The 15,000-nt window shown below is 54.5% G+C and overlaps 1 protein-coding gene across 1 annotated transcript in view; it reads left to right on the forward strand.

The window, feature by feature from the left end:
- The first annotated feature begins 2,188 nt into the window (after positions 1-2,188).
- The window catches only part of LOC130212085 (proline-rich protein 2-like), a 22,188-nt gene continuing 9,376 nt past the window's right edge, over positions 2,189-15,000 (forward strand). Inside the window, exons 1-3 of the mRNA XM_056443220.1 lie at positions 2,189-2,261; positions 6,493-6,558; positions 6,629-6,801. Coding sequence (XP_056299195.1) covers positions 2,189-2,261; positions 6,493-6,558; positions 6,629-6,801 — 312 coding nt within the window. The remainder of the gene's footprint in view (positions 2,262-6,492; positions 6,559-6,628; positions 6,802-15,000) is intronic.

Below are 15,000 nucleotides of genomic sequence, written 5' to 3' on the forward strand. Positions count from 1 at the left end.
CTCTTCCTCCTCCTCCTCCTCCTCCGAGGGAGGCGCAGGCCTTTGACCCCCTGTCCTGGTACTCCATCACACTGTGTGCTATGAAAAGAAAACATCTCAATCCCCTTCGTCGTCCCTCTGCAGATGAGATGGAGAAGACGAACACAAACACGCGCCTCCTCCACATGCCTCCTCCACGCGCCTCCTCCACGCGCCTCCTCCACATGCCTCCTCCACATGCCTCCTCCACATGCCTCCTCCACGCACCTCCTCCACGCACCTCCTCCACACGCCTCCTGCACAGGCCTCCTCCACGCGCCTCCTCCACGCACCTCCTCCACGCGCCTCCTCCACATGCCTCCTCCACGCGCCTCCTCCACATGCCTCCTCCACATGCCTCCTCCACGCACCTCCTCCACGCGCCTCCTGCACATGCCTCCTCCACGCCTCCTCCACATGCCTCCTCCACGCGCCTCCTCCACATGCCTCCTCCACATGCCTCCTCCACGCACCTCCTCCACGCACCTCCTCCACACGCCTCCTGCACATGCCTCCTCCACGCGCCTCCTCCACGCACCTCCTCCACGCACCTCCTCCACGCCTCCTCCACATGCCTCCTCCACGCCTCCTCCACGCACCTCCTCCCCTCCTCCACGCGCCTCCTCCATGCCTCCTCCACGCCTCCTCCACGCACCTCCTCCACGCGCCTCCTCCACATGCCTCCTCCACGCGCCTCCTCCACGCACCTCCTCCACATGCCTCCTCCACGCACCTCCTCCACGCACCTCCTCCACACGCCTCCTGCACATGCCTCCTCCACGCGCCTCCTCCACGCACCTCCTCCACGCCTCCTCCACAAGCCTCCTCCACCTGCCTCCTCCACGCACCTCCTCCACGCACCTCCTCCACGCGCCTCCTCCACGTGCCTCCTCCACATGCCTCCTCCACATGCCTCCTCCACGCACCTCCTCCACGCACCTCCTCCACACGCCTCCTGCACATGCCTCCTCCACGCGCCTCCTCCACGCACCTCCTCCACGCGCCTCCTCCACATGCCTCCTCCACGTGCCTCCTCCACGCACCTCCTCCACGCACCTCCTCCACGCGCCTCCTCCACATGCCTCCTCCACGCACCTCCTCCACGCACCTCCTCCACGCGCCTCCTCCACATGCCTCCTCCACGCGCCTCCTCCACGCACCTCCTCCACGTGCCTCCTCCATCCCGCCTCTGTTCACACGCCTCTGAACACACGCCACCACATTTATCTTATTTCCATATCTGTTTCCTTTCCTCCGTGAATTAGGCGTTAACTGAAGCCGGCGGTGCAGCCGGAATCAGCCGGGACCGAACATTAAAGAAGGAGGCGCGGTGAAGGAGGCGCGGTGGAGGAGGCGCGGCGGCCGAGCCATCCTCCTGGATTTGGGCAAATTCATCTGATGCAAAGCGAGGCGTTAATGCGGCGTGACAGAGATGAATGGCGTCGCGCCCACAGAATGGAAATCGCACTTCTTGTGACGGCGCTTCAGAGCGAGAGCGACTCGGCGCTCGCACAAAGCGCCCGGCCCCCGAGGCCCCGAGGCCCCCGGGGGCCCGAGGCCCCGTACCTGCTGCCACTGTTTACCAATCATCTGCTATTGATTGGATTCAGACTAAAGTCTGAGGATGAATTGCAGCGATGAGGTTAAGTCGTGACCTTGAAGGCCTCAGTGAGAAGGAGGAGAACGTCTCATTCACCCAGGATAAAGGATGACGCGTAGAGCGCAGAGCAGAAAGGATGACGCGTAGAGCGCAGAGCAGAAAGGATGACGCGTAGAGCAGAAAGGATGACGCGTAGAGCGTAGAGCATAAAGGATGACGCGTAGAGCGTAGAGCATAAAGGATGACGCGTAGAGCGTAGAGCATAAAGGATGACGCGCAGAGCATAAAGGATGACCCGTAGAGCGCAGAGCAGAAAGGATGACGCGTAGAGCGCAGAGCAGAAAGGATGACGCGTAGAGCGTAGAGCAGAAAGGATGACGCAGAGCGAGAGCAGAAAGGATGACGATAGGCGCGAGCATAAAGGATGACGCCAGAGGTGCAGAGCATAAAGGATGACGCCAGCGTGGGCGCAGAGCATAAAGGATGACGTGGGCGCAGAGCATAAAGGATGACGTGTGGCGCAGAGCATAAAGGATGACGTGGGCATAAAGGATGGCGTGAGCATAAAGGATGACGCAGAGCATAAAGGATGACGCGTGGAGCAGAAAGGATGACGCGGGCGTGAGCATAAAGGATGACGAGCGTGAGCATAAAGGATGATGCGAGCGAGAGCATAAAGGATGACGCGGGGCGCAGAGCATAAAGGATGACGTGGGCACAGAGCATAAAGGATGACGCGTGGGCGTGAGCATAAAGGATGACGTGGGCGTAGAGCAGAAAGGATGACGAGGGCGTGAGCATAAAGGATGATGTGGGCAGAGCAGAAAGGATGACGTGGGCGAGAGCAGAAAGGATGACACGTGGGCGTGAGCAGAAAGGATGACGTAGAGCAGAAAGGATGACGTGGAGAGCAGAAAGGATGACGCATAGAGCGTAGAGCAGAAAGGATGACCCGTAGAGCGCAGAGCAGAAAGGATGATGCGTAGAGCGCAGAGCAGAAAGGATGACGCGTAGAGCAGAAAGGATGACGCGTAGAGCGTAGAGCAGAAAGGATGACGCATAGAGCGTAGAGCAGAAAGGATGACGCGTAGAGCGCAGAGCAGAAAGGATGACGCGTAGAGCGTAGAGCAGAAAGGATGACGCGTAGAGCGTAGAGCATAAAGGATGACGCGTAGAGCATAAAGGATGACGCGTAGAGCGTGGAGCATAAAGGATGACAGCGTGGGCGTAGAGCATAAAGGATGACGTGGGCGTAGAGCATAAAGGATGACGCGTAGAGCATAAAGGATGACGCGTAGAGCGCAGAGCATAAAGGATGACGCGTAGAGCGCAGAGCATAAAGGATGACGCGAGCGCAGAGCATAAAGGATGACGCGTGAGCGGGCAGAGCATAAAGGATGACGCGTGGGCGTGAGCATAAAGGATGACGCGTGGGCGAGAGCATAAAGGATGACAGTGGGCGCAGAGCATAAAGGATGACGCGTAGAGCATAAAGGATGACGCGTAGAGCGTAGAGCATAAAGGATGACGCGTAGAGCATAAAGGATGACGCGTAGAGCGTAGAGCATAAAGGATGACGCGTAGAGCGTAGAGCATAAAGGATGACGCGTGGGCGCAGAGCATAAAGGATGACGTGGGCGAGAGCATAAAGGATGACGTGGGCGTGAGCATAAAGGATGACGGCGTGGGCGTAGAGCATAAAGGATGACGCGTAGTGAGCATAAAGGATGACGCGTGGGCAGAGCATAAAGGATGACGTGGGAGCGAGAGCATAAAGGATGACGCGTGGGCGTGAGCATAAAGGATGACGCGTGGGCGTGAGCATAAGGATGACGTGGGCGTGAGCATAAAGGATGACGTGGGAGCATAAAGGATGACGCGTGGGCGTAGAGCATAAGGATGGCGCGTGGGCGTAGAGCATAAAGGATGACGTGGGCGTAGAGCATAAAGGATGACGTGGGCGTGAGCATAAAGGATGACGCGTGGGCGTGAGCATAAGGATGACGTGGGCGTGAGCATAAAGGATGACGCGTGGGCGTAGAGCATAAAGGATGACGCGTGGGCGTGAGCATAAAGGATGACGTGGGCGCAGAGCATAAGGATGACGCAGGCGTGAGAGCAAAGGATGACGTGGGCGTAGAGCATAAAGGATGACGCGTGGGCGAGAGCATAAGGATGACGCATAAGGATGAGCATAAAGGATGACGTGGGCGCAGAGCATAAGGATGGCGTGGGCGAGAGCATAAGGATGACGCGTGGGCGTGAGCATAAAGGATGACGCAGGGCGTGAGGCATAAGGATGGCCGAGAGCAGATAAGGATGCGTGGCGTGAGCATAAAGGATGACGCGTGGGCGAGCATAAAGGATGACCGTGGGCGAGAGCATAAAGGATGACGTGGGCGTGAGCATAAAGGATGACACGTAGAGCGTAGAGCGTAAAGGATGACGTGGGCGTAGAGCATAAAGGATGACGCGTGGCGAGCGTGAGCAGAAAGGATGACGCGTGAGCACAGAGCAGAAAGGATGGACGCGTGGAGCATAAAGGATGGCGTGGGCGTAGAGCATAAAGGATGACGCATGGGCGTGAGCATAAAGGATGACGCAGGCGTGAGAGCAGAAAGGATGACGCGTGAGCATAAGGATGACGTGGAGCAGAGCATAAAGGATGACGCATGGGCGTGAGCATAAAGGATGACGTGGGCGTGGAGCAGAAAGGATGACGCGTAGAGCGTAGAGCAGAAAGGATGACGCGTGGGCGTGGAGCATAAGGATGGCCGTGGGCGTGAGCATAAAGGATGACGTGGGCGTGAGCATAAAGGATGACGCATGGCGTAGAGCATAAAGGATGACGTGGGCGTGAGCATAAAGGATGACGAGAGCGCAGAGCAGAAAGGATGACGCGTAGAGCAGAAAGGATGACGCGTAGAGCGTAGAGCAGAAAGGATGACGCGTAGAGCGTAGAGCATAAAGGATGACGCGTAGAGCGTAGAGCATAAAGGATGACGCATAGAGCGTAGAGCATAAAGGATGACGCGTAGAGCATAAAGGATGACGCGTAGAGCGTAGAGCATAAAGGATGACGTGGGCGTGAGCATAAAGGATGACGCGTGAGCGTGGAGCATAAGGATGACCGCGGCGTGGAGCATAAAGGATGACGCGTGGGCGTGAGCATAAAGGATGACGCATGGGCGTAGAGCAGAAAGGATGACGCGTGGGCGTGGAGCATAAAGGATGACGTGGGCGTAGAGCATAAAGGATGACGCTGAGAGCGAGAGCATAAAGGATGACGTGGGCGTAGAGCATAAAGGATGACGCGTGGGCGTGGAGCATAAAGGATGACGCGTGAGCGTGAGCATAAAGGATGACGCGTGGGCGTGGAGCATAAAGGATGACGTAGAGCGTAGAGCATAAGGATGACGTGGGCGTAGAGCATAAAGGATGACGCGTGAGCGTAGAGCATAAGGATGACGCGTGGGCGTGGAGCATAAAGGATGACGCGTGGGCGAGAGCATAAAGGATGACGCATGAGCGTAGAGCATAAAGGATGGCGTGCAGAGCATAAGGATGACGCGTGGGCGCAGAGCATAAAGGATGACGCGTGGGCGTAGAGCATAAAGGATGACGTGGGCGAGAGCATAAAGGATGACGCGTGGGCGCAGAGCATAAGGATGACGCGTGGGCGTAGAGCATAAAGGATGACGTGGGCGTAGAGCATAAAGGATGACGTGAGCGCAGAGCATAAAGGATGACGTGAGCACAGAGCATAAAGGATGACGTAGGCGAGAGCATAAGGATGCGTGGGCGTAGAGCATAAAGGATGACGCGTAGAGCGCAGAGCATAAAGGATGACGCGTAGAGCACAGAGCATAAAGGATGACGCGTAGAGCGTAGAGCATAAAGGATGACGCGTGGGCGTGAGCATAAAGGATGACGCGTGGGCGCGGAGCATAAAGGATGATCGTGGGCGTAGAGCATAAAGGTTGACGCGTAGAGCATAGAGCATAAAGGATGACGCGTAGAGCGTAGAGCATAAAGGATGACGCGTGGCGTGAGCAGAAAGGATGATGGGCGAGAGCATAAAGGATGACGCGTAGAGCGTAGAGCATAAAGGATGACGCATAGAGCATAGAGCAGAAAGGATGACGCGCAGAGCATAAAGGATGACGCGTAGAGCGTAGAGCATAAAGGATGACGCGTAGAGCGTAGAGCATAAAGGATGACGCATAGAGCGTAGAGCAGAAAGGATGACGCGTAGAGCGCAGAGCATAAAGGATGACGCGTAGAGCGCAGAGCATAAAGGATGACGCGTAGAGCGTAGAGCATAAAGGATGACGCGTAGAGCGTAGAGCATAAAGGATGACGCGTAGAGCGCAGAGCATAAAGGATGACGCGTAGAGCGTAGAGCATAAAGGATGACGCGTAGAGCGTAGAGCATAAAGGATGACGCGTAGAGCGTAGAGCATAAAGGATGACGCGTAGAGCATAAAGGATGACGCGTAGAGCGCAGAGCATAAAGGATGACGCGTAGAGCGTAGAGCATAAAGGATGACGCATAGAGCGTAGAGCATAAAGGTTGACGCTGCCGGCCCCGGGATGTTCCACGCACTCCTAAATGGACCAGACAGCCGCCGCCACAGCTGGGCTGCACCACTTAGCAGCCCCCCCCCCCCCACACACACACACATTTAACGCACGACGTCATCGCTCATGGAGGCTTCCTCTAAACTACGTTTACTCCAACAGGAAGTTACAGAATGTCATCGTACATCATGATGTGGACCAAGGTCCCCTCAGGATGTCCCCTGTCCCCTGAGGATGTCCCCCGTCCCCTCAGGATCTCCCCTGTCCCCTCAGGATGTCCCCCGTCCCCTCAGGATCTCCCACGTCCCCTCAGGATGTCCCCGTCCCTCAGGATCTCCCGTCCCCTCAGGATGTCCCCCGTCCCCCCAGGATGTCCCCCGTCCCCTCAGGATCTCCCCCGTCCCCTCAGGATGTCCCCCGTCCCCTCAGGATCTCCCCCGTCCCCTCAGGATGTCCCCCGTCCCCTCAGGATCTCCCCGTCCCCTCAGGATGTCCCCCGTCCCCCCAGGATGTCCCCCGTCCCCTCAGGATCTCCCCCGTCCCCTCAGGATGTCCCCCGTCCCCCCAGGATGTCCCCTCAGGACGTCCCCCCCATGCTGCCAGTGGGGTCATGAGACTAGAGACCGTCCTTTAGGGGCCGTCAGGAGGAGCGTTGCCCCCCCCCCCAGCAGCAGCAGGTCCACGCTTCATTACGTCCTCTCAGGAGCAGCGAGGCCCTTTCAGCCGATAAGCCTCTTAGACCTGGAGTGGCGCTCAGAGCGTCTGAGTGGCAGCAGGAAGCTGCAGCCATTCAGGCTCAGAGCTCGCATTCACAGTTTAAGCTAGCAGGCGGACAATGATCGGTCTCAGGCCTCGTCTCCTCCTCCTCCTCCTCCTCCTCATCCTCCGCTTCCCACAGCAGAGGAGGAGGAGGAGAGAGATGCTGGTATCTCCTCTGAAGGCCTCACGCTCCTCCAGTCACACTGAGGGTGGCACACACACACACACACACACACAACAATCCGTCTGTGATGGTTGAGTGCTCCTGTGTGACCGACAGGCAGGTGAGGCCTGCTGGCGACGTGGCTTAGTGGAGAGCTTTGTCATTCTTATCTGCTCCACCACTGACATCCTCCATCCCTCCATCCCTCCATTGTGTCCTGCTATGATGTATTTATACCAACGCTAATGCACGAGAGGCCAGACGGTGTGAACACCATCATCTGTTATGATCTCATGACACACTGTGACCTCTGCGACCATCCGGACCGGAATCGTAGAAAGAAACAAAACCGTTGAAGAACTTCAGAAGAAGAGAGGAGGCTAACCCTAACCCAGGCTAACCCTAACCCGATCCGATGTGAGGTCAAAGGTCAAAGGTCAGGGATGTCTTTGTGTACAGATTGTAAAGCACTCTGAGGGGAATTTGTAATGTGTGAAAATGGACGATACAAATAAACTGAATTGATTTGAACTCTAACCTAATTGTCTGAATTCAGGTAGAAATACCATTGTCTTCTACGCATCAACATGTCCTCAGCATCCATCAACATGTCCTCAGCATCCATCATCATGTCCTCAGCATCCATCAACATGTCCTCAGCATCCATCAACATGTCATCAGCATCCATCAACATGTCATCAGCATCCATCAACATGTCCTCAGCATCCATCAACATGTCATCAGCATCCATCAACATGTCCCCAGCATCCATCAACATGTCATCAGCATCCATCAACATGTCCTCAGCATCCATCAACATGTCCTCAGCATCCATCAACATGTCATCAGCATCCATCAACATGTCCTCCGCATCCATCAACATGTCCTCAGCATCCATCAACATGTCCTCAACACCCATCAACATGTCCTCAGCATCCATCATCATGTCATCAGCATCCATCAACATGTCCTCAGCATCCATCAACATGTCCTCAGCATCCATCAACATGTCCTCAGCATCCATCAACATGTCCTCAACACCCATCAACATGTCCTCAGCATCCATCAACATGTCCTCAACATCCATCAACATGTCCTCAACATGTCCTCAGCATCCATCAACATGTCCTCAACATCCATCAACATGTCCTCAACACCCATCAACATGTCCTCAACATCCATCAACATGTCCTCAACACCCATCAACATGTCCTCAACATGTCCTCAGCATCCATCAACATGTCCTCAACATCCATCAACATGTCCTCAACATCCATCAACATGTCATCAGCATCCATCAACATGTCCTCAGCATCCATCAACATGTCATCAGCATCCATCAACATGTCCTCAACACCCATCAACATGTCCTCAACATCCATCAACATGTCCTCAGCATCCATCAACATGTCCTCAGCATACATCAACATGTCCTCAGCATCCATCAACATGTCCTCAACATCCATCAACATGTCCTCAACACCCATCAACATGTCCTCAGCATCCATCAACATGTCATCAACACCCATCAACATGTCCTCAGCATCCATCAACATGTCCTCAGCATCCATCAACATGTCCTCAACACCCATCAACATGTCCTCAGCATCCATCAACATGTCATCAGCATCCATCAACATGTCCTCAGCATCCATCAACATGTCCTCAACACCCATCAACATGTCCTCAGCATCCATCAACATGTCCTCAGCATCCATCAACATGTCCTCAGCATCCATCAACAAATCCTCAACATCCATCAACATGTCCTCAACATCCATCAACATGTCCTCAGCATCCATCAACATGTCCTCAACACCCATCAACATGTCCTCAGCATCCATTAACTTGTCCTCAGTATCCATCAACATGTCCTCAACATGTCCACAACATCCATCAACATGTCCTCAACACCCATCAACATGTCCTCAGCATCCATCAACATGTCCTCAACAGCCATCAACATGTCCTCAACATGTCCTCAGCATCCATCAACATGTCCTCAGCACCCATCAACATGTCCTCAGCACCCATCAACATGTCCTCAACATCCATCAACATGTCCTCAGCATCCATCAACATGTCCTCAACAGCCATCAACATGTCCTCAACATGTCCTCAGCATCCATCAACATGTCCTCAGCACCCATCAACATGTCCTCAACATCCATCAACATGTCCTCAACATGTCCTCAGCATCCATCAACATGTCCTCAACAGCCATCAACATGTCCTCAACATGTCCTCAGCATCCATCAACATGTCCTCAGCACCCATCAACATGTCCTCAACATCCATCAACATGTCCTCAGCATCCATCAACATGTCCTCAACAGCCATCAACATGTCCTCAGCACCCATCAACATGTCCTCAACAGCCATCAACATGTCCTCAACATGTCCTCAGCATCCATCAACATGTCCTCAACAGCCATCAACATGTCCTCAACATGTCCTCAGCATCCATCAACATGTCCTCAGCACCCATCAACATGTCCTCAACACCCATCAACATGTCCTCAACATCCATCAACATGTCCTCAGCATCCATCAACATGTCCTCAGCATCCATCAACATGTCCTCAACACCCATCAACATGTCATCAGCATCCATCAACATGTCCTCAACACCCATCAACATGTCCTCAGCATCCATCAACATGTCCTCAGCATCCATCAACATGTCATCAGCATCCATCAACATGTCCTCAGCATCCATCAACATGTCCTTAGCGTGTCCTCAGTGTGTCCTCAGCGTGTCCTTAGTGTGTCCTTAGCATGTCCTCAGTGTGTCCTCAGCGTGTCCTCAGTGTGTCCTCAGCGTATCCTTAGCGTGTCCTCAGCGTATCCTTAGCGTGTCCTCAGTGTGTCCTCACCGTGTCCTTAGTGTGTCCTCAGTGTGTCCTTAGCGTGTCCTCAGTGTGTCCTCACCGTGTCCTTAGTGTGTCCTCAGTGTGTCCTTAGCATGTCCTCAGTGTGTCCTCAGCGTGTCCTCAGTGTGTCCTCAGTGTGTCCTTAGCGTGTCCTCAGTGTATCCTTAGCGTGTCCTCAGTGTGTCCTCACCGTGTCCTTAGTGTGTCCTCAGTGTGTCCTTAGCGTGTCCTCAGTGTGTCCTCAGTGTGTCCTCAGTTTGTCCTCAGTGTGTCCTTAGTGTGTCCTCAGTGTGTCCTTAGCGTGTCCTTAGCGTGTCCTCAGTGTGTCGTTAGCGTGTCCTCAGTGTGTCCTTAGCGTGTCCTTAGCGTGTCCTCAGTGTGTCCTTAGCGTGTCCTCAGTGTGTCCTTAGCGTGTCCTCAGTGTGTCCTTAGCGTATCCTTAGCGTGTCCTCAGTGTGTCCTTAGCGTGTCCTCAGTGTGTCCTTAGCGTATCCTTAGCGTGTCCTCAGTGTGTCCTTAGCGTGTCCTCAGTGTGTCCTTAGCGTGTCCTTAGCGTGTCCTCAGTGTGTCCTTAGCGTGTCCTCAGTGTGTCCTTAGCGTGTCCTCAGTGTGTCCTTAGCGTGTCCTCAGTGTGTCCTCACCGTGTCCTTAGTGTGTCCTCAGTGTGTCCTTAGCATGTCCTCAGTGTGTCCTCAGTGTGTCCTCAGTGTGTCCTTAGCGTGTCCTCAGTGTATCCTTAGCGTGTCCTCAGTGTGTCCTCACCGTGTCCTTAGTGTGTCCTCAGTGTGTCCTTAGCGTGTCCTCAGTGTGTCCTTAGCGTGTCCTCAGTGTGTCCTCAGTGTGTCCTCAGTTTGTCCTCAGTGTGTCCTTAGCGTGTCCTCAGTGTGTCCTTAGCGTGTCCTTAGCGTGTCCTCAGTGTGTCCTTAGCGTGTCCTTAGTGTGTCCTCAGTGTGTCCTTAGCATGTCCTCAGTGTGTCCTTAGCGTGTCCTTAGCGTGTCCTCAGTGTGTCCTTAGCGTATCCTTAGCGTGTCCTCAGTGTGTCCTTAGCGTGTCCTCAGTGTGTCCTTAGCATGTCCTTAGCATGTCCTCAGTGTGTCCTTAGCGTGTCCTCAGTGTGTCCTTAGCATGTCCTTAGCGTATCCTCAGTGTGTCCTCAGTGTGTCCTTAGTGTGTCCTCAGTGTGTCCTTATCGTGTCCTCAGTGTGTCCTTAGCGTGTCCTCAGTGTGTCCTTAGCGTGTCCTTAGCGTGTCCTCAGTGTGTCCTTAGCGTGTCCTCAGTGTGTCCTTAGCGTATCCTTAGCGTGTCCTCAGTGTGTCCTTAGCGTGTCCTCAGTGTGTCCTTAGTGTGTCCTTAGCGTATCCTCAGTGTGTCCTTAGCGTGTCCTTAGCGTGTCCTCAGTGTGTCCTTAGCATGTCCTTAGCGTGTCCTCAGTGTGTCCTTAGCATGTCCTCAGTGTGTCCTTAGCGTGTCCTCAGCCTCTCAGTCCCATTCCTCTCACACACCCGTCCCTCCCTCCTGGACTCAGCCACGGCTCCCAGACCCCAGACCCCCCGAGCATGTTTAGGACCACTGGACTTGTTCACGACTCCAAAGCCACTAAAACACTAAATACAAAGTTTAAAAAGACAAATTAGATATTTTCTCTTTCTTATTTTTTTGTTTAATTTTCTGCGTGTGTCTTTACTCATGAAATGTGTGTGTGTGTGTAGTGCAGCCCACACACACAGATTGTTGGAAGACATTTGGGAGAAGAGGATCGAACATGTAGGTGTCCATAGGAGGACAGACAGACAGACAGTTCAGATTGTCCAATCAGACAGACATGCGTATGTTCCGGTACACGGAGGCTGACATGAGGTGGCGGTGGAGACAATGGAGCTTTCAGCACACACACACGTTCTCCTGTTCACACACCCTGCGTGGGACATGATACGCTGCTATGAGACAAAGCTGTGTGTGTGTGTAGGTGTGTGTGTGTATATGTGTATCTGTGTGTGTGTGTATGTGTATCTGTGTGTGTGTGTGTATCTGTGTGTGTGTCTGTGTATGTGTGTGTGTAGGTGTGTAGGTGTGTGTGTATCTGTGTGTGTAGGTGTGTATATGTGTGTGTATGTGTATATGTGTGTGTAGGTGTGTATGTGTGTGTGTATCTGTGTGTGTAGGTGTGTGTCTGTGTGTAGGTGTGTATGTGAATCTGTGTGTGTAGGTGTGTGTGTGTGTGTGTGGGTGTCTGTGTCTGTGTGTGTATTTCAATCAGGAGAGACGGGTATTTAGAGTTTAACAATCATTTATTACAATAGAATATTGCAATAGTGCAAAGTCTTTTTGGCGATTGGACTCCATCCTGAAGTAGGATAAACCAGGGGTAGAGCTGCTGATATCTGCGCAGGCAGAATCCCCCATGGAGTCCAGACACTGGTGGTGGTGTCGAAGACGCGTTGCCGCAATGCCAATTGGAGGAGCCTGGGGTGGCGGAGGGACGAACTGACGCGAGCTGAAACGACAACTGACAGTAGCAGAGAACAGAACTTTAAAGTGTGACCAACGACTCTGTGATAGGCTTATCCAACTGGGCTGGCTCTAAATGGTTGGTTCATTTATCGGGCCCGCCCCCAATCAGCTAATGGAGTAATCGCTGCAAGACTTGTGAATGAACCAGCTGTACCCAATGACTTCCTGTCTGAATTTACACTGAGCTACATGTGTATTTGTGTGTGTAGGTGTGTATGTGTATCTGTGTGTGTGTATGTGTATCTGTGTGTGTGTGTGTCTCTGTCCTTTCTGTGTTGAGACGATGCTCTAACTCACTAACAGGGAAACATGGAGTCACAGATAAGTTTCTCAAGTCTTAGCTTCCAGAAGCCGAGTGGAAGACTCCTGACCGTGACTCCTCACCGTGACTCCTGACCGTGACTCCTCACCGTGACTCCTGACCGTGACTCCTGACCGTGACTCCTCACCGTGACTTCTCACCGTGACTCATGACCGTGACTCCTCACCGTGACTCCTGACCGTGACTCCTCACCGTGACTCCTGACCGTGACTCCTCACCGTGACTCCTGACTGTGACTCCTCACCGTGACTCCTGCCCGTGACTCCTGACCGTGACTCCTCACCGTGACTCATGACCTGACTCCTCACCGTGACTCCTGACCGTGACTCCTCACCGTGACTCCTCACCATGACTCCTCACTGTGACTCCTGACTGTGACTCCTCACCGTGACTCCTCACCGTGACTCATGACCTGACTCCTCACTGTGACTCCTCGCCGTGACTCCTCACCGTGACTCCTCACCGTGACTCATGACCTGACTCCTCACCGTGACTCCTGACCGTGACTCCTGACCGTGACTCCTCACTGTGACTCCTCACCGTGACTCCTGACTGTGACTCCTCACCGTGACTCATGACCTGACTCCTCACTGTGACTCCTCGCCGTGACTCCTCACCGTGACTCCTCACCGTGACTCCTCACCGTGACTCCTCACCGTGACTCCTGACCATGACTCCTCACCGTGACTCCTGACCGTGACTCCTCACCGTGACTCCTGACCGTGACTCCACACTGTGACTCCTGACCGTGACTCCTCACCGTGACTCCTGACCATGACTCCTCACCGTGACTCCTCACCGTGACTCCTGACCGTGACTCCTCACCGTGACTCCTCACCGTGACTCCTGACCGTGACTCCTCACCGTGAATCCTCACCGTGACTCCTGACCGTGACTCCTCACCGTGACTCCTCACCGTGACTCCTGACCGTGACTCCTCACCGTGACTCCTGACCGTGACTCATGACTGTCACTCCTCACCGTGACTCCTGACCGTAACTCCTCACCGTGACTCATGACCTGACTCCTCACCGTGAATCCTCACCGTGACTCATGACCGTGACTCCTCACCGTGACTCCTCACCGTGACTCATGACCTGACTCCTCACCGTGACTCCTCGCCGTGACTCCTGACCGTGACTCCTCACCATGACTCCTGACCGTGACTCCTCACCGAGACTCCTGACCGTGACTCCTGACCGTGACTCCTGACCGTGACTCCTCACCGTGACTCATGACCTGACTCCTCACCGTGACTCATGACCGTGACTCCTCACCGTGACTCCTGACCGTGACACCTCACCGTGACTCCTCACCGTGACTCCTCACCGTGACTCCTCACCGTGACTCATGACCTGACTCCTCACTGTGACTCCTCGCCGTGACTCCTCACCGTGAATCCTCACCGTGACTCCTCACCGTGACTCCTCACCGTGACTCCACACCGTGACTCCTGACCGTGACTCCTCACGTGACTCCTCACCGTAACTCCTGACCGTGACTCCTGACCGTGACTCCTCACCATGACTCCTGACCGTGACTCATGACTGTCACTCCTCACCGTGACTCCTGACCGTAACTCCTCACCGTGACTCATGACCTGGCTCCTCACCGTGACTCCTCACCGTGACTCATGACCGTGACTCCTCACCGTGACTCCTCACCGTGACTCCTGACCGTGACTCCTCACCGTGACTCCTCACCGTGACTCCTCACCGTGACTCCTCACCGTGACTCCTCACCGTGACTCCTGACCGTGACTCCTCACCGTGACTCCTCACCGTGGCCAGACGTCGTGGTACGAGCTGCGCGGCCCGTCTGGGCGTCTGGCTCCACCGGCCCAGCGCCCCCCTCGGGGTGAAAGGTCGTGACCTTTGGCCAGAGCAGGACTTCCTGATGACACGAGAACGTAATGACAGGATTAACCCCGCCTCCTGCTGGATCAGCGCCAGGAGGCTTCCAGAGACGGAGGCAGAGGAAAGACAGACGGACTCGGGACGTCAGACATCCCGTCTCAAACCACAGAACAACGACCTTGGGTCGTCTCCACTGGACTGACCTTCGCCCTCAACTCCCACGCAGCAGGCAGACGAGCGCCGCGGCACGAGAGCTCATCAATCACACCTGCATGTGATCCGCTGTGGGCGGGGCCTCTGGGACATGTCTCACTT

The sequence above is a fragment of the Pseudoliparis swirei genome, chromosome 21 (genome assembly GCF_029220125.1).
Source record: "Pseudoliparis swirei isolate HS2019 ecotype Mariana Trench chromosome 21, NWPU_hadal_v1, whole genome shotgun sequence".
Taxonomy (NCBI): Eukaryota; Metazoa; Chordata; class Actinopteri; order Perciformes; family Liparidae; genus Pseudoliparis; species Pseudoliparis swirei.